Here is a 21,411-nt window from a genome sequence, read left to right on the forward strand (position 1 = left end):
CGGCCACTGTACACAGCCTAAGGAGCACAGCGCGCAGCAGGCTCCCGGGAAGCACGCCAGATCCAGCCTGCACGGAGAGCAGCAGGGAGCACCCTGGGGGCTGGCTGCTTGCTCTCTGTCCCAGCACTCAGGGCATGGCTGACATATGAGCAGCATCATGTTTTGGGAAAGTGCTGCTCTGTGTTCCAGGGGTTTAGCATCCCTCACGTGTTCCCAAAGGCTTTAGCTGTCCACCAAACCAGGTGTCCGGGTTTGGAATGGATATTGCATGAGTGGCAGTGTAACTTGCTATTGGAACAGTACGGGCGGGCTGACGTGTGGCATGAGGCTACCAGTGAAACTCCCCTACCACATCATTTCCAAACCATCTTCCACTGCAGCCTCAGTATACACAGCTCCCCATCCATCTGTTTTTAGGTGCAAAGTCCCTGATACTTCTGCAAGTCAGAGGGAAAGCCATTCATGCTGCGAGAGCCTGTGAGCCATGGCTGAGTTATTGGCAGGAGGGCAGGGCTTGTTCTCGCACTACTCCCCACCCCGCCTTTTGCACCACGCATGCTCCCGCAGCCCTGCAGCAGCTGGGGTCCTCTCCTCCCAGGTCCCAGCCCCCAACCCACTCCACAAAGAAAAGACTGTAAACAATAGCTCCTTTTTTTTCCTTTTTTCTTTTGTACACAAATATATACAGGGTATTATACACATCTCTACACAGACAGTGCCACTCAGAACACACAGCTCTCTGTGGGTAGGGCCCCGACAGCCACAGAGGCAGCCCCGGAGCACGGCCGTACCTACAGAGACCACAGCATCCCAGCCCACCTGCTGGACCAGGAGCAAGGGCAGTAGGTGGGTGTGAGAAGAAGGGAAGCAGGATCAACATCGCCCCTGTCCCAGCCTCTGAGTGGACCGGGAACTCTCAGCTCACATGCTCATTTCATTCCTGGCCGCTACCTGGAAGGGATGGGTGACTCTCACCATGCCCCTTCACACCCATGTGTGCTCCAGCCCCAGCTGAGCCCTGGAAGCTGGCATGACCTGCCCTCCCCGTGCACTGAAGACCCATGCACCCTCTGCTCCATCCACCCTTTTCTCCAGGCCTGGGATTCCTATAGAGGTGTTGTACAGGAAAGGCAGCTACGTCCTCCCTGGAGCAGCCCCCCACCTGCTCTCTGTGGGTCTGGTTCCCTTCCTCTAGTGGAAGGCACAGGGGAGAAAAGCTGTAAGATGTGACCACTATTCCTGGCAGCTGAGGTGGGCAGGGCTGACAATTCACTTGTTCTGGTTGATTAAAGTGCTTGGAGCTCCTGGGCCAGCACGGGTGATTGAAAAGGTAAATGACTGTCCCCTTTTGCCTCGCCCCTCAGGGTACAGCACCCACAGATGACAGGCAAAGGGAGGGTGATAGTGTCTGCAATGAGCACCAAAGAGGATGGTGGCAGGGTTTGAGGGAAATAAATACAGCTAAATAGCAGAGGGATTTATTATTTTCCTTTACATTTTACACAAGGGGAGGGGGGAAGCAATTGAGGGCAACTGATACTGACCAGAAACAACCTCACAAAATGTCTTTAAACAGGGTCAGTCCTTCCATGTGCCAGGGGCTCCAGTCACCTCTCCCACCCATCCTGTTCCCTGCCTGCCTCTGGGACACAGCTATCAACAAGGAGTGGGCAAGAGCAAGAGGTAGGAGAGGAACAACCCCCCTCTCAGGGTGGGTGGTGGCAGGGGAGCCTACACCAGTCAGGGCAGGTGAAGAAAGTCAGCACAGTCCCATGAGGCTTTCATGCTCCTGAAGATGGTGGTCTTGGTTGGAGACAGCTCCTAGGGTCTGCTCTCCCAGGGCTCCCTCCCTCTCACCACCTCAGCTGGGGGAAGACCCTGCAGCAGCTCAGGGAAGGAAGCCCAGGGGCCTAATTGCAACAAGGCAGTGCTGATCTTGCAGGGTGTTGAGGGCCTGTGGCCTGAGACCCTTTCTCCCCTCTCCCTAGCACCCAGGAGACCCCCACACAGCCTCCCCACCCCCAAGCCTGAACCTGCTGTGCAGACACAGGGCAGCAAAAGGGGGGCTGCAGTACCACATGGGGGTCAGGTTGATTTGTTTGAAAGGAGAGTAAAATGTGCAAAGAAAAATGCCACTTTAAATGATGCTGCAAACCCCTGCCTGTGCCCCTGGGGGAGGAGGGAACAGGACCTGGGGGAGAGGCTGCCTGCGCCTCCTCCTGCTCATGAGAAATGCCCTCAGCACCCCTCACCCTGCGAGGGCCAATCTAGCTCATGTCAACCCCGTGGCCCTTCCCTGGTGTGATGCCACCTTTGACCAGGAAGTCAGGGGCACCGTCACCATCCTGTGGTGAGGGGGAAGCCTGTCACCACCCCGAGCCTGGACCAGCTCCTGGGATGCCACACCAACTGGATGCTGGAAGCAGTTGAGAAAGGGCACACGCAGGCACAGGGAGAAGGTGCAACAAAAGCCAACCCTACCCTGGGTGGGGTTTCCAATAAACTGACTGAAGTTTTTCATTTATCACCTTCCTGTAAATCTAATAAATTATTAGTGTTTCTCACCAGAAAGACAGGGGATACAGTTGCCTGCTCAGAAGACCCCAAGTGTTCCCCCTATGCCCCTTCCCAGAAAGCACCCAGTGCTCCTCCTTCTCCCTGCAGGTCCAGGGCAGCACCGCGGGGGTTATGGTCCCCCTCCTCCCCAGCCTCTGGGAGTCTGGGGTCCAGGGATGCATTGAAGAAGGTAGCTAGTAAAGAGCATGCCTGCCGAGCAGCCGGGCTGGCGCAGGGGTGGAGGGGCAGGGAGATGGAGAGCTTGCAGCAGGGCCCCTGCCCTCGCTGAAGGCAGCAGCCCTGGGGGCGGGAGGGTGAGGGCAGCAGCCAGCACCCTCAGGTGCCTCTTCCCAGGTCTCCGTGCGCACAGCCTGCCCTGCTCCTGGGCCTCCTTCCCCTCCCGCCCTTTGAGGTCCCTACTGGTGGATCTCATTCTCTATCAGGCTGTCCTCACACGACTGGAAATCTGTGTCATTCATGCCATCTGCGTTGATGAGCTCCTCATCCTGCGATCCCTGCTCCTCCGACTCTGTTACTTCGCCCTCCGGCGAGGAGTCCTGCAGCACTTGGGCGATGTACTTCTGTCAGGGCAGGCAGGGGCAGGGAGAGAGCAGAAACACACGTGAGTCTAGGGAACTTCTCCAGGAAGCAGAGCACAACACACTAAGCACCATGCATGAGGCTGAGCGTGGGGATATGTTGGGAGGGCAAGGAAGCATCCAGACTCCATGGAATATACGAGGATGGTCTAAGAGTGGGGCTTGGCCCTGAAACACGGGATATGTTTCAAACCCCAGCAGTCTGGGACAGGGCATCTGGGCTAGGAAAGAATGTGGCTTCTCAGGCTCTTTGGAGCCCATATGAACTGAAAGACTGCACTTCCTTTTTTGTTAGGATTTGTCTTAAAGCTCTGCCTGCTTCTTATAAGGATTCTCCTTTTGGCAAAATGTCGCTGCTCTTAGCTGTCTGGAGCCTAGGAGGGAGCCTGGATTACATGTGCACAGCCCCGCTATCCTGAGGAAGCAGGAGGCTCTGCTTTACCCAATCTCTGCAGCCCTGCATAGATCCCCACTACAAAAACCTTGTGGAAGGGAGCAGTTGGAGTGAGCCAGTTGAGCCAAGGTGAAGTTCCAAAAACCGACTCTGGGGGTCTTAGAACGTTGGACAGGAGAGGGAAGAGTCCCCAGAGCGCTTCCATGGCCTTCACGGCAATGTCCATGGAGATGCCTTTGTGTTGGCAGTAGGACAAGCCTGGTGGGTGACAGCTTTTGCTGGCGTGCAAGCGTGCAAAGAGGCAGAATGAGAAGGGAGACTGACCCGGCTGGATTCACTGTCCCAGCCGAAAGAGAGACGGAAAGTAAATGCACAGCATCTGAGGAGCAGCGGGAAAGAGGTGTGTGTGTGGGGGTTACACTTCACCGAGAGCAGGTGAGGGGCAGAGTGCCCAACAGTTGCCTCCCACTCTCACTGGGAGGATCCAGGTGCTGACTCAGAAAAATGAGAAGTGAGGAGTGAGGTACTCAGACAGGGAGTTACCTCCCCCTTTCCAAACTCGGGCAAGGAGTGTGGCAGGGCACAGAGGTGGGGATAGTGACTCACAGCTGATTTGGGAGCTGGCAGATTGGTGGCAGGTCTCCCGTTCTGCCTGTTGTCCCTGGCATCCACTTCTGTGTGGTCAATCTGGAGAGAAAAGGAGAAATTGAGACTGCCAAGGCAACATACCTGCTGTTCCACCTCAGCAATATACAGGCAGCAGAGACAGCCTCAGGACTATCCCCTTTGTGAAGTCAGGGTTGACAGGCTCTGCTGAAGAGCAGGCTGGGACCCCTCAGAGCCTCTACTGTTTTGTGGTTGAGCTGTGCTACCAAGGAGAAGGGTCCTGCACCCAGCCATTCTGCCTCACCTTGTAGTTGTGAGCGCTGAGGTATTTGAAGTGCCCAAAGCAGACGTGACACAGGCAGATCACAATGGTGATCACGAGGACCACAAAAGTGAACATGGAAGTGGGGGCCAGGAACCCTGGGGCAAAGGAAAACCAAAGTGTCAGTGTCAAAAGGACTGTGACCATGCTCTGTGGCTGGAGGCTGCCAGGATCAGAGCCTGACCAGGGAAGTGGCTCAGTAGGAGGCTAAGGGCTGGCATCCCAGCCCAGTGCTCACCTGCGCGCACTGTGGAGAAGAAGAGAAGCCAGAAGAGGCAGAGGATGGGGGCTGCCACTACCTGATTCACAGCCCCTGAATGGATCTTCTTGTCCAGCTTGGCAGGCAGGTAAGCATAATACAGGTTGTATCGGTCCACCAGGTGCTTTAGCAGCATGTACATGAGCCCTGGGAGAAGGAGAAGAAAGCCAGACGAGTGGGGCATCAGCCTCTTTGCTAGACTGAGAAGGAATATCTCTCCCACATCAGCCTTCTTGCCTCCCCTCCATCTCTGGCACAGGGAAGCAGAGGGGAATCGCTTACCAAAAGGGACGATGATGGGGCAGGTGATGCTGTATGTCATGACTACAGTGAAGACACACATCATCCAGGCGTAAGCAGCCCCAAACTGGAACTCGTAGGCCTGGTGCTGCAGGAGGGAATGGAGACCCATCAGCAGGAGGACCCTGAGAGCTGAATGGGTAATGCAATACACCCAGCTCTATGCACAGCACCAGGCAAGCCCCATCAGGGTCCCACTGTAGCACTCCCCTCCCTGGGCACAGGCCACAGCCCATCCCTCAGCCCAGCTACATACTCGTTTGACGTTCCTCCGCTCGGCCGCCGAGCGGGCCAGGCAGAGGCGAATCATGTACATGAGCAAACCAGGGATGCGCAGCAGGTCCATGGCATTCCCGATGAAGGCGGAGGCGATAACGTAGTTGACAAAGAAAGCCCCATTGTCTGGCAGGAACACACACCTGGGGAGATGCAGCAAGAGCAGGCTGCAAGGGGTGCTCCCTCCTTGCAGGGCAGCAGCTGGGAGTCTCCATAACCTCTGGGTGCCAACAAGAACCACCTCCCATTGTAAACAAAGCCCTTCTGCTCCAATCCACTTACTCAAATCGTACGGTAGCTTCAGCAAGGAATTTTTTGTCGAACAACCAGCGGAAAAATACATCCAAGCTGTGGGGGAAGAAGGCAAGGAGAAAAGATGAACCATCAGAAGCAGCAACAGACAGAAATGCACATATGCAGAAGCTGCTCTAGAAGGATCCAAAGCTCTGACCATAGACTGTGTTGTTCCCAGTGGAGTGTGTCACCAGCAATTATGTAAACTGGACATTGGAAAAAAAACCCAGAACTAAACAATGCAACACTAAAAAAGGGATCCTATTTTTGTGTGGTTTTATCCCTTTACTCTGATCCTATCAACATTTTTCCTCTCTCCTCTGTTTGGGCACAACATCCATGTAAAGAACAAATGACTGACTCTACAGAAGAAATTGGTTACCTACAAGAGATTTTAAAAAATCCCTTAGAAGAAACAAATCCCATTGTCCTCAGTTTTGATTTTTTTATATAAAACTATCCAATTCTCTGGCACTGGTGGAGTGCAGAGCTCAACAAGCAACTGCAGAGGGATTGACTCCTCAGAAGGAAGCATGGTCTCTTTTGTGGTCCAAATGCAAACATTATGAGAGCATCTGCCCAAGATGCAAGTTTACATGCAACAATGTTGCATGTATGCAACAATATGTTATTAATCTATGTTGCAAACACGTAGTCACCCAGTGGGATGAAGGACTATTCTTCTACTACCATCAGATGGTTTGTCTTATTCTCAGGACTTGTATGACATCACCACTGAGGGGTTGTATCTCAAATATGGAATTTAGGTGGGATCTTAAAGATCCCTGACCCCACAATGTGTAAAGAGTGAACTAGCACAGTTAAAGTTCCCTGTCCCCCACCCACTCCCCAGTTTTTTCTTCCTCAGACTGTTCCCCTCCTTGCTCCCTGTTCATCACTAGAGCCCACACCAATGGCTGGCAGGTGATGCATCAGTGTTTCCTACAGGGCAATTTATAAACTCTGCAGGAAGATTTGAGGCATACACCCAAACAGATGAGCACTTCTGTACCAAACTATCCCACCCAGCCAAGCAGCATAACGTATTCAAGGTCTGGCTTAAAGGAGGAATTCACTAGTTTTGTGCAAAATTTGGACTGAACACTGAGCACAGAGGTGAAGAATGCCTCCTTCACCAGCAGATATCAAGCAGACTTTTCACTCATCTACCAAGTCAACTTTTGCTGCATTATTTGTAACATCATGGCACATGTCAATGCATCTGCAGATTGAGTCAGTAAAGTCCTAGAGACCCAGTCATGTATGGTCTGGCCTGCTCTCCCTCAACTAAAATTAAATACCAGTTTCCCAAGGGGATGGTGGCCAGGACCCCAGTGCAGTGAGGAAAGAATGTTGTAAAAAGAAGAGAACAATCAGGCGTGTACCTCAACCCTCCCTGTGCCCCATGTTTGTACTTGCCTTCCCTTCCCACAACCCCTACCTGCTCAAACCCAGTGATGGCAGCAGCAAGACCATGAAGATGAGGAAGGTGTAACACTTGAGCATGGTTGTTCTATTCTCTCCAGACCTGAAGACAGAGAGGCTGTTAACCTTTCACCCCACCAGCCACACAAGCTGTGCTCCCAATGGCTTTCCATCAGTAAGCACTTCCCAATGTCTAATCTAAATCCCACTCTGTCCATTCCTAATATACAAATACATCCCCTTTCCCTCCAGCATATCTGAAATTCGTTATGGGGTCTCCATCCCTTTCCCCTTGTCTCATGGGCTCTGCAATCATCTTTCCTGACCTGTAATCCCAAGAGCTGGTGACACCCTCCCCACCAGTCCCTGCAACACAGACCAGAAAACAAAGGTTACATGGCGTGTCCTGCAGGGAACGTGCTTCACAAGCAGCAGGCTTCTAGTGCTCTGCCCTTCAAGTGCTGTCCCTGTAGCCAGAAGCCAGAGGATCTGAAATAACTTTCTCTTGCTACATCTTACACATGGTACAGGCACACCACCCCTGCCTGCTCACCTGAGCCAAGACTTCCCTCACTACTAGCATTTCTCACAGTGACCAGCCCCAACTCCTCCCAGCTTTTTTCTTCCTGTAGACCTGTCAAGCTCTGCTCAGACAATCATGCTGCACAACAGCAGCTAAAGACTGGCAGAACAGCTGTCCAGAGCAGTCCCCAGGTGCCCAAGAGGTGCAACACAACACCATGCTTGGAAATGAAGACAGAAGTTCAAGCAGAAAGATCCAGCCCGTAGCTTTGTGTAGTGAGAAGTGTCTAGCACTCTTAGCTCACTAAGAAGGTAAGAACAGGTGCTGGCTGTCCTTACCTGGTCCAGTGTGCTTCAAAGAAGGCAGAGTAGTATACAATGGTGGGCAGAAGAGCAGAGAAGCACCACAGCAGCAGGGTGGGGAAGAACTGGGTGATGATTGGGTTCTGCAACAAGGCAGAGAAGAAATCACATGTTACATGGTGAACCAGCTCTTGTGCCAGCCAAAGGTACAGTTGCCTCTGCCGATGCCAAGGCTCCAGCACTGACTGCCACTGCACCCTGTCCAGGCTCAGCACCTCCCTCATGGTCAGGTTGACAGGACCCGGGGAACAATGACAATCTCTCTCCCCATCCCCAGCTTTGCAGGGGATATAGTGCCTTGGGGTGGTTCCTGTTTTACCACCCTGCACCTGTCTCCAAAGTCCTTACATTGAGGTACTCCACAGGCTTGGTGACATTGAACTTGTCCATAGTGGTGATGATGATAGCAGGGGTGGTGAGAAAGAAGAGAAGGATGAAGAGGACCACATTAATCACAAAGCAACGGATCCACCATATAAAGCCCCGGATGGAGAGGTGTTCCCTGGGAGGGAGAAAGAGGACATCAGGATGGCTGCAGAGGGTACAATAACAGGTGTGGTGCTTTGTGTGCACATGGTGAACAGCACTTGGGCTGCCAGCCCAAGGCTTTCCCCCTTCCTAGTCAAATCAGACTTCTAGCTCAGCCAGGCTGAGCTTCAGTAAGAACAACTCAGTTACTGGAGGAGCAGATGGAGAGGGAGAAAGGGAGGATGCACCCCTTTCCCACTGGCAGGGCCACTGAACCCCACAGAGCTGCTCACCAGTAGATGTTCTGTGGGTCAGGAGCATAACTGACGGTCCAGTTGGAGACATGGAGGGACTCGCTGCAGGAGGAGGCTCTGGGCTCCCCACGGCATGCACAGCCCTGGCACTTACAAGCGTTGAAATCTTTGAGGATTCTATAGAAGAGAAAGAGGGACACGCTGACACAAAAGGCTGGCAGGCACAAGCCAAGGGGATGCCTTAGTGCTTCTGTTCTTCTGATTTAAAGCAAAGGCTGGGACAAGTCACCTTCTTGGGGAGGGCAGGACCATCTGCACTCACATGGCTGTGATGGTCTCATTGTGGAAGGTGACAAAGGCCATTCCCAGAGGCTTTTCATTAACCTTCTCCTTCTCCCGCTTGTAGTCATCCTTGAGCTTCTCCTCCAGTTTGGTATAATACTCAATGGCTTCCACCTGAGCAGGACAGAGGTCAGAGGAGAGATGGTCTGGGCACCCAAGCCACGGGACACCCAACTTCTGCCCAACACCTCCAGCACTCCCGTACCTCCTCACAGCCCCTGATGACACAGCAGCACAGGTGGCCACAGGGCTTGGGGTTGATCATGGATGGGGTGTTGTCCTTGCTCTGCAGGTTGGTGAAGTAGATTCGTCCACGCTCAGCCTTCTTCCTGAAACACCAGAGCAGAAGAGAAGGAAGAAAGGAAAGAAAGAGGGTGACTCATAAAAGCTCTGTGGCACCAGACCTGAGGGGATATCAGGAACATCAGCCCATTCTGCCTTTTCTCCAAAAATAGAGGTTACCTCTCTGCATCGAGGAACATCAGCCGGGCAACATCATAGCAGGGACGGGCCTCCAGGACAGTGCAATTGGCATAGGCCTCCCTGTGGGTGAGAAGCATCAGCTCATCACAACTGGCACCAAAGGTACCCCTCAAGTAAACTCCAAGTGTTCAAGACGTCTCTCTGGCCCTGAGAAGAGTGTCCTGGGCTGAGTACAAGTGATGCATACCAAGAGTTTGCAGGGGAGCCTGCAGGCTGTCCCTTACAGCAGATGTGAAACACAAGGCAAATGCTACATCCCTTAGGCTTTGGAACAAGGAGCCTTTCTGGACTTCTGCCCTATAGCAGCTAGGAGCTTCTCTGACCCCACACTCCCCTCTCTGCCTTCACAGACTTGTGGTCAGAAAGAGGCAGAAGGATTCCCAAAGGGTACAAGGCATTTATTTTCTACCCATAATGCTTCTAAACATGGTCCTGAAAGTGAGGTTCTGACAGAAGAGGAATTTAATTTTCTTGTTAAACATTAAAGACTGTGATCAGGGCAGCATCACAACATCCCACAGTCACTGCTTGAGCACCTCCTGCCTGTATCTCATCTGTGAACTTAATTACAACTCAAGACATGCCCTGTTCGCTGCTTACCACACTGACCCCCAGTGGCTCTGCAAGAGGTGGCTGAGCCTTTACCAAGGCACAAAACAAAGGATACTTCAAATTCAGATAAGAAGCAGAAAAAAATAACAGTGAGCAACCCAAAATAAAGGTATTCACTGATTTTGCTAGCTCTCTGCTCTCAATGTACTACTGCCATTCCAGATAACACTAGTACTACCCTAATAAAACCATCTCTGTTACAGAGCAGTCTTCAGGGATACAGTGAGACTTACTCAAAATGCTTTTTGATCTTCTCTGGCTCAGCATATTTTGAGATCCCATTGATGAATAGAGTTCGCTTAACCTGCAAAGAAGAGAGAAAGGAGAGGATAGGTAGGTGTGGATGGTGTAAAAGACCAGATTGCAGCAAGACCCCCTCCCATGACCTGTGTCAGTAATGAAAGAGGGTGACCCCATCAATTCTAGCTACCAGGGCTCCCCTTCTGCTCTGCTTCCGCTGGTTGTAGTCATTCTGCACCTGGTGGACTGCAGATTGACAGACTAGGGACTTACACTGCAGGTGCCCGAACAGAAGCACAGCTACCCATCAGAAATGAAGAAAGTAAAAGCAGCTGGAACAACCCCTAAGGAAGAATAGGGTCCTTCCACATGTTTACCTAGTGCAGGCCTCTCCTGTTTCCCCACAGGCAGTCATGGCTGCTGCTCTGGAGGTGATCTGCCTTTGGCCAGGCAGAATAAAAACAGCCAAAACATGACAGCGCTAAAATTGCTGTGGAAATTGAGGTGCTCAGCATTGTCTCCAAGGCTACCTGACTTGACCACAGGGCATGGGAAAATATGTCTGGGAAAGTGGCCAGATCCTGCTCACCAAGTCATCCTCTTTGTAGCGCATCTTGGAAGTGTGCCGGCGCATGCTGTACACTGTCAGCAGCAGGTACAGGAAAGCAAAGGTGGTGTGCAGCCACAGCAGGTTATTCCTGTCACAAGGGAGACCACAAAGGTCAATGCAAGGTTGCCACTACAAGTATGGCTGATCGGGCCCTGAAGGCACCGGGAGCATGAGTGTATTCAGCATAGCACACAGATGCCCTACAACCAAATTCCAGGAGCTCAGGCTGGAAATTGGAGCAGGGACAGTAGCCTCACAGCAAGAGCAGAAATACAACCTTAAAGGAGATTAGGCTCTGCAGCAAGTGAACATTTACAAAACACCCCTTGAGGGCCTCAATTACCCATCCCACCCCTGCCCAAACATACCCAGACTTCAGGTTAGCGATAGTTGTCCTCCCAAAACTGTAGGCATTATTTTCTAGAGAGAAAGAGGCAGACACAAACACACTGAGTTATACTGAGTAGGACAGAGCATCACCAGAGTGAGCTACAGCAAGAGTATCACCTGCAGAATACCTAAAAACCCAAGTTACACAGGATGATCCTGTGGATGCACTACAGTCATAGCGAGCCTGCAGTTAGGGTTTGTCTGTGTTAGTCCTGTCCTGCCCTCCACTGCTACCCAATGGTCTGGAACATGGTGTTGAAAGCAGATGCCCCAGCCCAGCCAAAAGCTCCTTGTTCTCACCTAGCAGGTCCCCTGAGAAGTTGACAGGTAACACGATGCCCACAGAAAGCACACCCACGACCACCAGTAGCCCAATGATGTGCCTCTGGAAGGACAGGTAGTGCACTGCATCAACCCCGCATTTGTCCCGGATCTCATCATCCCTGCCAAGGAGAGAAAAGCTGTCAGGCAATGTTCTACATTTCCAAGTGCTGGGGAAAAGTACAGGGTTGCAGCTGCCCTCCTGATCTCAGCACACACAGCACTCCTTGTTCTGCCCTACAGAGCTGTAGCCAGACTCTGGAATTGGGAGCCCAGCACTCAGCCTGGGCAGAAACCTGCCTGTGCAATGACTACCCAGCCCTGCTCCCCATGGCCCTGCTCTCTTTACCTCAGGAGAGGCAACTGGATACCTTATACCCTCCAGGTGGGCCTTGCTTTCCCTGCTAAGATGCAAATGCTGATGCTATCCCACAGCATCCTGGATAGAAGTGCTTGGGAGACTACTCCTGTGCTTCACCAAGCTGAGGGCATCTCCCTGCATCCTCCTCATAGCCATCCCTGAGACAGCAGAGCCCCTAGCAAGAGTTCCAGGGAGATGAGTATCTTGGCAGAGCAGGGGACATTTTCTGAGATGGGACTGAGGTGGGGCAGGCATGGGCCTGGGTTCTCTCCTGTGTCACAGACTCACTTTATGACCCTATTTTGACTTTAGGATTCCTCACATAATCCTGTCTTTGCTTGTCCTCTCCAGAGGACAAACTTCACTTGTGCTTTTCAGAGAGGGGGCTGCAGCAAGGATAATGACTTCATGAAGCTGTACTGCACTGGGTGTCCCAACAACCCTGCACTGCCCCTCCTTCCCTCATATAGGTCCTGGGGCACTCACTTTATCCTGAAGATGGCTGTCAGCCAGGAGCAGAAACCCTGTGCAAAAAGAAAACAGGAACAGTTTCACAACACTCTATCCCAGCTCCCTCCTTCAAAGGTTCCAGGCTGGTGTCCTTGCACCTCCATATACTTGGCTTGGGGTGGGGCAGACCACAAACACCCAGATCTGCAAAGCCACAGATGGGCCAAAGTGAAGGAGGTGACAGTGCTACTCCATGGAGCACAACACAGGCTGGACTCTGCTGTGTGGCTGTCCCCTACCAACTGGCATCCCAACCTTCAAGGCAACCCGTGGGCTCCTGGCTAATATGGAAGCTCTCCAAAGCCATGGCACACCCAGAAAATTCAGCATACGGGTACTTCAGCCATCATGCTGGACAAGAGAAACTCTGTAAGGATGGGGAAGGTAGGCTGGGCCGAGGCAGTGCTCCTCAAAGGACACCTGGGGGAGCTTCACCCCCCATCCATCACACACATTATTCTCCCCTTCAGCGAGGCAAAAGCCAGTAGAGGAAGACCCCAGCGTGAGGAAGAGCTGGCAAGTAAGTATTGTTTGTAATGCTGAGATTATAGGCTGGACAATGCCTGTTAAGCCACAGTGATATAGAGCCTATTTATTTAAGTCTAAGAGCTGCATAGTTCCTTCAGCTCTATACCACACTCACACATGGGGATGTGGGACTTAAGGTCCAGGAACAGGCAAAAGTGTTTCTTCTGAAGAGCCCTTGGTTCAGCCAAGCTGTGGGTTCCTGGTCCCCCAAAGGCAAAGCGTTTGACTCTTGTGGCTACTCACGTTGTCCCTCTGGTCGAAGTCCACAGAGCTGGAGACGGAGGTGAGGCGCTCGTAGCGGTCATGGTTGTCAGAATGCAGGGCGGAGGCTACGCTAAAATGACAAGTGGGAGGTGAGGGAGAAAGTTAGAAGATGTGAAGAGGCAGCCTGGCCAGGAACCAAGAGCACCCAGGAGACGAGAGGTTAATTCAGGTCAGTTTGCACCCGGCGAGATGGAGAGAGGTAAGATCAGAGGTAGTAGTAAAGAGAGAACCCTCCTCAGATGGCATGCTGAGCCAGGCAAAGCCCATGGGCTTAGCCCATGGATGCTACTTGCTAGGCACCTTCTGAAAGGCACCCTATGTGGCAATACTATGTGGCAGTCCCTGCAAGGAGAGGCTGGCAGAGGCTGCCACAGAGGAGAGGTGAGGTCTGTTTAGCACAGGGTTCAGACAGCAGAAAGGAAGGGAGAACTGGAGGCTGCCACAGCCCCTCTGACTCTGGCATAGCTGGAGAGGCTGGGAACAGCTCCTGTCCTGAAGGACCTCACTTATCTTCAGGAAGAGGAAGGAAGGAGTCTGGTGGGGTGCATCCTGCTACACCAGTCCTCCTCACCCTTAGTGCTTCAGTGCAGGAGGAAAAATGCAGCTGCCTGGAGCCAGCCTCAGTGCAACCTGCTTCCCAGTCTCAGCTGAGCCTCCAGCCTGGAGATCCCTTGAGCAGGAGCAGGGCAGACAGCTAGAACTGAATGTCTCCATGCTAAAGGACAGGAAGGCAAAAGGGGTGAATGTCATGAAACCACTTTACTCCAGCCAGAGGCAGGGACCTAGATGAAGAATCTGCAGCAGAAGCATCCAAAGCTGACAACAGCCCCCACTACTAACAGAGGCAGAGGGCAGCTGGAAAAGGAGGCAAGAAAATGGCCCAGAGATCTAAATTAAATAGCACTTGCAAGGTGACAACAGCAGGCTGGGATCTTGGAGGTGCAAGAACAGAGATGACTGATCTGAAGGCTAGAAACAAAGGGAAAAAAACAAATGAAAATATGGTCTCCCTACAGTCAGTACAGGCTCAAGGAGGGTAAGATGGGCAAGAACACAGAGAAACAGCTGCTGAGAGACAAGTCCTAGAGAGGATGTGGATGACACTATGGGAAGGAGAACAAGCAGAGATTCTCATGAACATTCGGAAGGAAAGTGGGTGAGACACGTGGCCTCCCTCAGAGCAGAGTAGCACCTGCTGAGTCTCCAGTTCTTAGCTGGAAATAACAGAGACAGGGGAAAGGAGATTAGCTGAAGGTCAGGGAACTACAGCAGTGTAGATTAGACAGCGGTGTGCAACCTTGCCACTGCACAGCCCCACAGTCTTCTCTGTTGGAGGGACAGAGGCAGCTTCGACCCAGCTCCCAAACCTTCAGCTCTTTATAATCACAGAGGCCTTGCAGCTGGGCAGAGGAAGCAAGGGTGAATTTCTGCTGAAGAGAAGTTTCTGAGAAAAGCCCAGCATGATGACACCATGAGCTTTTGGATAACCAGGATACCTCAGCTCTGTGCAGGGGGATGCAGTGACAAAAAACACGACCTGAAGTGTTTAGAAGACAGAGGATGCAAAACCTTGCCAAAGATGGAAAGCTGAATAGGGAACTCCAACAGCAGGTGCACCTGGATGGAGACTTTTTAAAGCAATGCACTGACAGTGCAAGTGGGTGAAAGAAAGATATCCCCAAATTAAGATTAAGGTGGGATCCTGCATGATGCAGGTTTGGTGCAGGCCCTGCCAGGGAAGGAAAAATACAGGATCTGAGGCACAGCTAGCCTCAGGCTAAAGGAAATCACAGGCTCCAAGAGGGCAGGCCAGGCATGCTGTGGAAAGGGCTTGCTGGGGTGTGAAAGCTGGAGGTGGTAGCACAGGTAGCAAGTCCCACAGGGCTCTGTGATCACTTCCCTCATATGCAGAGGTGCACGTGGGTTGCTGTGACCTCCCAGCTGCCAGCTGAGACAGCTGATGGCTACTGCAAGCTCTGACAAGTCGCAGGACAAGGGCACTTGCTGGTTCTCAGGGAAAGGGAACACATCAGAGGAAGATGCCCTCTCTTGCAAAGACAGTGTTGTACATTCAGGGGCTGGGAGCACCAGGTGACATGTACGTGTTCCTAACCCACCACCTGTCACTGCACTCCCCAGCAGAGAACTGGGGAAGAACATGCCATTAGCCTTGAAGGAGCACAGACAGAATGAGACTTCCTCACTGAGTTCTGCAGGTTTTTGGAGGCTTCTGGCTGCTAACGCTGTCCCAGCTCATGCAGTAGTTTTAGGGGTGGTATGTGTGGTGTGTGTGTGGAGCAGATGGCTTCAGCAAGCTCAAATGAAAAACAGGAGGAGGAAGAAATGGCCCCCTGGAGAGACACAAGCACTTGTGAGGATAAATGAAGTGGTCCCCTAAAAAATCCTCAGAGCATGATGGCTCTACTACCTCTGCCTTACTCCCCCCACAAGATGTTAGCAGTGAAAAGTTGCCAGACACACCTGAAGCAGGGCCAACCACTAGTGAAGCAGTCAAGCATGAGCAAGAGGTCCCCTCTGTGTCACGTACCACAGTGACCACTAGTTCTGTTTTAACAACTTCAACTACTCTGCTCCCAAGGACAAGGATCAGCTGCAAAAAACAGGCAGATTCTTGCACCCCCTTTAAGACAATAGCAGGCCCCTGCTTTGCAAGTGGAAAAGGAGGCTGCAGCTTGCTGCCCTGGCCTCAGACACAGATCAGTGTGGCTGGAGTGACCATGGCAGGCTGTGCACTGCCAGCTGATTGTCCTCTCTGCAGCACATACCACCCAACCAGTCAGCAAGGCACAGGCGATGGCCTCTTCTCAAGCACAAAAGCAGAAAGAAAGAGGTAAGAACAGGGAGGAGAGTCCATGGCAGGGCTTAATGAGCACCACCAGGCCACGGTGACCAGGGATGCTTTCAGCAGCACTGAGGCAACAAGTTTCTTCCAGAGGGGAAGAGAGAAAATCAAGGGTGCTGCCTTGCTGGGTATGGGTTTAGGTGGCAAGGGACAAGGGCCAAAGGTTGCCTGGGTCCCAGCAGCCTCACGGGGTAAAAAGGAAAGACAGTACTCTTGCTAGATCCTCTTTGTGCATCTGCCTACCTTTGCAGATGGTGAAGGGACAGCTCTTGTGGCAACCTGGCAGAAGAAGGACCAGGCAAAGTAGTCTCCCCTGCACCTGGGTGACCTGAGTGTACTGTGGGCTCAGGCAAGCAAGTTTGTTTACTTCCATCCTAAGGCAGGATAACTGGACACAAGCAGATAGAACCGGGCATGTGATACAGCACCCTCTGCCTTGGTCAGGACTGAGAGCTCCCTGGCACTGCTGCTCTCAAGAAGCATTTAAAGGCTACTAGGGGAAAACCAGGGTGCATTCAGCTGTGGTAGTGGATGACACAAAGGGGAGGGAAAGAAGAGCACAAATCCACCAAGAGACACAAATTCATGCCCAAACTCCCAGCCATTTAGATTAGTTCAGAAGCAAGACAGCTGCAAGAAAAAAGGAGAGAGAGGTTGTGAGCAAGGAAGAGAGAAGAGATGAGACCCTGAAAAAACAACATACTATTCCCGCTCCTCTCTTTCCGTCTCCCAGCGTCGGCGCCTGGGGGCACAGAAACAGAAAGGAGAGGTTACAACCACGGGAATAGGTGCTGAGTTCTCTTTTGCAGGGAGTATCCAACACGGCTCCCCATCATCCTGAAGAAGAGAAACCTGCCAATGGTCAGACTGGAAAAGACCTTCCTTCCAGAGCCCAGCAATGCCTCAAGTTACAGCAATCTGAAATACCCACTGGTCCAGGGCCAGAATGCTTTGCTGCCTGCTGAAGTGAAGCTGGCTTCACTGGGAAGGTGACCTGGCTCCAGACAATGGACATTGCAGGGAGCTCCTGAGTGACGGGGAGTAGGACAGACTGTAGGGACTGCCTGGCTGCCATCTGAGCTCCCCTTCCATATATATCCCCTTCCCCACCCAGGCCACAAACACACATGCACCCCCCTCCTGAAAATCTCATCCTACCCCATGGAGAGTCAAGCAGCACGGGCTCCTCCCTGAGACCACAGTCCCACTGATCCACAGCTTGATCCACAGCCACCCTGTCGCTCACCAGCTCTCCCTCTCCAAACAGCTGGCACCCCTCTGCATTTCTGCCTACAGCCACTGCTGGCACTCCCTTGCACCCAAGGTGCTCAAGCATTGCCTCAGAGAAAATCCAGCCCTCCCTCCCCACCAGAGGGACAGAGCTGCGCAGTTCCTGTGGCTTTCTGACAGCACATGGATCCAGACTGCTTGACCCTGCTGCCCTCTCCCCATTGAGGTCTCCTATGATTATTTCTTCTCCTTGTTTCTCTTCCACTACCTCTGTACAGTTGATTTCCCCAGCCAGACCAGGAAATCATGGGCAGAGGAGCCACAGGGACACAGCTGCTTATCTAACGCTATCCAGGACCACTTATTTAAACCAGGAGAATTCCTGGTTCGATGCTAGGAAAAAACAACTCTTTCCACTGCTGTGCAGGGAATGCTCCCTCTACTGTGGAGCTGCCATCCCCAATGGGCCCCAGCTTTTGCTGACAGACACTGTAGCCCACAAATGCACTGGGCAGGAAGGATTTATACCCAGATCCACATCAGCACAGCAGTACCACGCCTGGAAAAGCAGCATACTACTGTCAAGTGCTCGTAACAAGAACTGCATCCAGCAGAGTCACAAAGACACCTTAGAGGCTTAACAAAGCCTTTACTGTGGCAGCCCTCACCCTTCCTGTGACCTTTTGTGCCTCTCCTCCCTCCATGTGCTGTTCCTCTGTAAAGGACCCTGCATATCTCTGTAACTGAAGGGACCATAAGTGATATGGAGCCAGCAGGGACCACTCCGTGTGTTGGGAGAACGATGCTGTAACAAAAAAGGCAGTAAGCTGGGATTTCTTCCTATTCCTCGAGCTCAGAGGAAGCAACTGCAACATTTGCCTCTCCTCTCCAGCTGCTCAGGCACAGAAAATGGGATTCTTCCCTTCTGCCTCACATCAAGGAAGGGCACTACTCATACCTTATTCTTTTGCTTACCTGTCAGCATCAGTCACCAGGGCCAGGCGTCCGTAGTCCCAAGCAACTTTACGCAGAATTGAAAAGACAAATAACAATGCCTGAAAGAGACCAAAAGAGAAGGCTGTGAGAAAAGGCATTGTCCAACTCTGTCCTTGTCCTCTGCATGCAGAGACACAGGAGCAAGGAGGGTAGGAAGGGACAGAGTCCTCAGTTAAGAGCCCACTGAGAGCACAGGTTCCCCAGGACTGTTAAATCAGACTATCTGGATAGCTGTAGGAGGCAGAGGTCCAGGATGCAACACACAAGAGTTAAGGTAGCCCCCACAGGATCAAAAGGCCCTGAGGTTCCTATAAGTCAAAATTATGACTATATGATTTGTGATCCCACAGCTTCTAAGGAGAAACATGCAAAGCCATTGGGTGGATAAAGCTGCAGGGACTTGGCAACATAAGTGGGAGTTTTGGGATGCAAGACTCACCCAACATCACCCCCATCCCGCAACACCCTTCCAAGGGCTCAGTGTGGTGTTATTGAAGTCAATAGTGGCTAAGCCCACAGTGTCTATGAGACATGATCAGGGCCAGAATGCCAGCCAGCAGCAAAGTCAGGGATAGCATTTGGGGCCCTCAACCCTAATTATGTGACCACTGTCCTTGTCTCATGGTTAATTAGGGGAGAAGGTGTCGAAGCATAAGTAACTTACAAGAAAGCACATAAAGTCAAGGGCTAGGACAGTGGGCACCCCGCCAAAGGGCAGCCCCTGCAGCACAGTGCTGCGGATGCGTGCACTGTAGCAGTAGTCCTTGGTAGTGCTGTTGTTGTTGTTGCATGTGGGAGTTTTGCAGGGGACCCCTACTGAGCCCAGGGTGGCAATGACGTAGGGAAGCATCTCTACAGCTTCATCGTCTTCCCTGGGGAAAAGAGAGAAAGAGTTGGTTAGATGTGCGCCAGTTTGATGGCAACGTAGCCCTGCTGGAGTTGGGGGCCAACCTTGCCTGCCAGCTCAGGCTTCTCTGTGCTACAGGATTTTCCTGGGACCAGTGTCCAGGGACAAGGTCATCTGAGAAGCCTGCTGAGTTCGATGGTGCCAGAATGCTTCAGCGGCTATTGTCCCACCATGGAATCCCAGAACTCCCTTCCTTGTTTGTCCACTCTCACACCATTTAGGTGCAGCTGTCTCACAGTCTACTTTTCTTCCTGAGAACATGGTGCCTCAGCTCCCCCTCCTCAGCAGGGAAAGCATTTAGGTACAGGAAAAAGCAAAAGGGTGGAGTGGATGGGGCATGAAGTCACGTCTGGATGATAGAAACAAACTGCTACAGGACAGTTGCTGCATCATGATCCCACAATTTCCTCTGCCTGGCTGCATAAAGCCATTACCTTTATTAGGCTGAATCATCACCCTCTCTCTTCACTGCGGGCCTCAGCCTCCAGCTCCCAGGGCACCCATCAGGGGCTGGTCACACCCCCTGCTTGTTTTCTCTCCTTCCTCTGACTTAGAGGCCATTTAGACGTAAGCACACGGGGTAGAAAGGAGCCTTAGGCTCTACTATTTAGCTGGTCAAATATTTTATTTATATCAGTGCCTTCCCCAAACTGTTACAAGACCTGCAGTGGCATGCAGGTCAGCATCACTGCTTGGGCATGGGGAGGTCCTCCTCCTGTGCAGAGCAGCTCCATAAGAAACAGAGATTATTATGGTAGCACTAGATAAATGCAAACTGAATAACTCAGAGGAGGACATGCTGACAGCAGAAACACAATCACTTTTCAGCACAGGGCTGAGAAAACCCCATCAGTTGCAGAAGGAACAGTGATAACAGGAAGATCTATACATGCTTTTGATCCCTAAACCACTCCTCTTAATCCAGCATCCACAAACCACCCCAAATCCCTCACTACAACTGTGAACCACACAGAAAGGATGGATAGCACAGTATCACTTCTGGGCAATACCTGGGGGTTTTTTTCCCCCTAGAAATGCCATCCCTCAGGGCTGGGCAAAAGAGCCATCGCTTGCCAAAAGGATGAGAAAGCTGCCACCAGCACTGCCCTTCAAGCTTTGCCCTGTTTGGTGACATTAGCAGAGGGGATGCAGGGCTCTTACCTCCAGCTCACAGGTATAATCCTGGCCATCTCCTGCCTGGCTGCAGAGATTCATCAGCATCGCAGCACAACGCTGGCTGGATAACCACCACAAAACGATTCTCTGTGGTGCCCTACAGAGAGCTCTGCTACAAAGTGATCCCTCCCAGCTCAGCTCCAACGTGAGCACAGCTACAAACCTACTAAAGCACCAATGACACAGGGCAGCCTGACAAGCAAAAGCCCAGCTGGGTAAAGGCACTGAGAGGGGGTCAGCCAAATTGGAAAAGACAAAAAGAAGCCTGTTAAGACATATTTCACAGGTACAGAGGTGGAGCAGGGCTGCCTAGAGCAGAACAAGGGAGCAGAAAAGCAGGAGAAAAACAAGCCAAGACATGAGATCACAGTTGGGAATAAATTGGAAAGACAGAATAACTCATCCCAGCTGAATTAACTAGAGACTTGGAAGCTCTAGGGGAATGATGGGAAAAAATGATGGGATGAGACTCAAAGGAATATCACATACTTTGTAGTATGAATGATTACACCCCTCTGTAAGTGCAATCTAGATGAACTGAATAAAAAAAGAAATACCTCTCAACCCTCTTTTCGGGAACCTTGTAAACTTTTAGCAATGAGTTCCAGATTTGGAGTAAAGACTACAATCCTACAGTAATGCCACAGCCTTGAGTTCTCCTTCTATTGTGAAAAAAGACAAAGAAGAAAAGCATTTGCTTTTTCTAGACCTACTAAGTTCACTCCTAAGTGCTCTCTCCTTCCCAGGACACAAGGTGTCTTCTAGCTCTAGCCACTCACCCACACATCCCTAACACATTCTCTCTTCTGACCCTGTGGAAAGGTGACCAGAACCACATACTCCATCCTGGGTAGGGAAATTACCTACATGGCCAGAACAGCACCCTGATGCTCTCAGCATCTCTCCTTACACTACTCCTCATGTGGCTGAGCACAATTTA

At 51.8% G+C, this 21,411-nt stretch overlaps 1 protein-coding gene across 3 annotated transcripts in view; it reads right to left on the minus strand.

The window, feature by feature from the left end:
• Nucleotides 1–646: 646 nt before the first annotated feature.
• Nucleotides 647–21,411, minus strand: part of TMEM63B (transmembrane protein 63B) — a 48,553-nt gene continuing 27,788 nt past the window's right edge. For 2 of the 3 annotated variants that reach the window (XM_064414616.1, XM_064414617.1), the window contains exons 2-24: nt 19,053–19,260; nt 18,368–18,447; nt 16,866–16,904; nt 13,279–13,369; nt 12,484–12,521; nt 11,616–11,758; nt 11,294–11,345; nt 10,905–11,013; nt 10,309–10,379; nt 9,443–9,523; nt 9,186–9,309; nt 8,961–9,094; nt 8,678–8,815; nt 8,265–8,418; nt 7,893–7,999; nt 7,048–7,134; nt 5,595–5,660; nt 5,293–5,455; nt 5,019–5,124; nt 4,716–4,883; nt 4,460–4,575; nt 4,156–4,236; nt 647–3,137 (exon numbers count right to left, since the gene is read on the minus strand). In XM_064414616.1, the coding sequence (XP_064270686.1) occupies nt 2,973–3,137; nt 4,156–4,236; nt 4,460–4,575; nt 4,716–4,883; nt 5,019–5,124; nt 5,293–5,455; nt 5,595–5,660; nt 7,048–7,134; nt 7,893–7,999; nt 8,265–8,418; nt 8,678–8,815; nt 8,961–9,094; nt 9,186–9,309; nt 9,443–9,523; nt 10,309–10,379; nt 10,905–11,013; nt 11,294–11,345; nt 11,616–11,758; nt 12,484–12,521; nt 13,279–13,369; nt 16,866–16,904; nt 18,368–18,447; nt 19,053–19,238 (2,499 nt within the window). In that variant the 5' untranslated portion in view covers nt 19,239–19,260 and the 3' untranslated portion in view covers nt 647–2,972. The remainder of the gene's footprint in view (nt 3,138–4,155; nt 4,237–4,459; nt 4,576–4,715; nt 4,884–5,018; nt 5,125–5,292; nt 5,456–5,594; nt 5,661–7,047; nt 7,135–7,892; nt 8,000–8,264; nt 8,419–8,677; nt 8,816–8,960; nt 9,095–9,185; nt 9,310–9,442; nt 9,524–10,308; nt 10,380–10,904; nt 11,014–11,293; nt 11,346–11,615; nt 11,759–12,483; nt 12,522–13,278; nt 13,370–16,865; nt 16,905–18,367; nt 18,448–19,052; nt 19,261–21,411) is intronic. The other variant, XM_064414618.1, reaches the window with a different exon arrangement.

Source organism: Passer domesticus, chromosome 3 (genome assembly GCF_036417665.1).
Source record: "Passer domesticus isolate bPasDom1 chromosome 3, bPasDom1.hap1, whole genome shotgun sequence".
Taxonomy (NCBI): Eukaryota; Metazoa; Chordata; class Aves; order Passeriformes; family Passeridae; genus Passer; species Passer domesticus.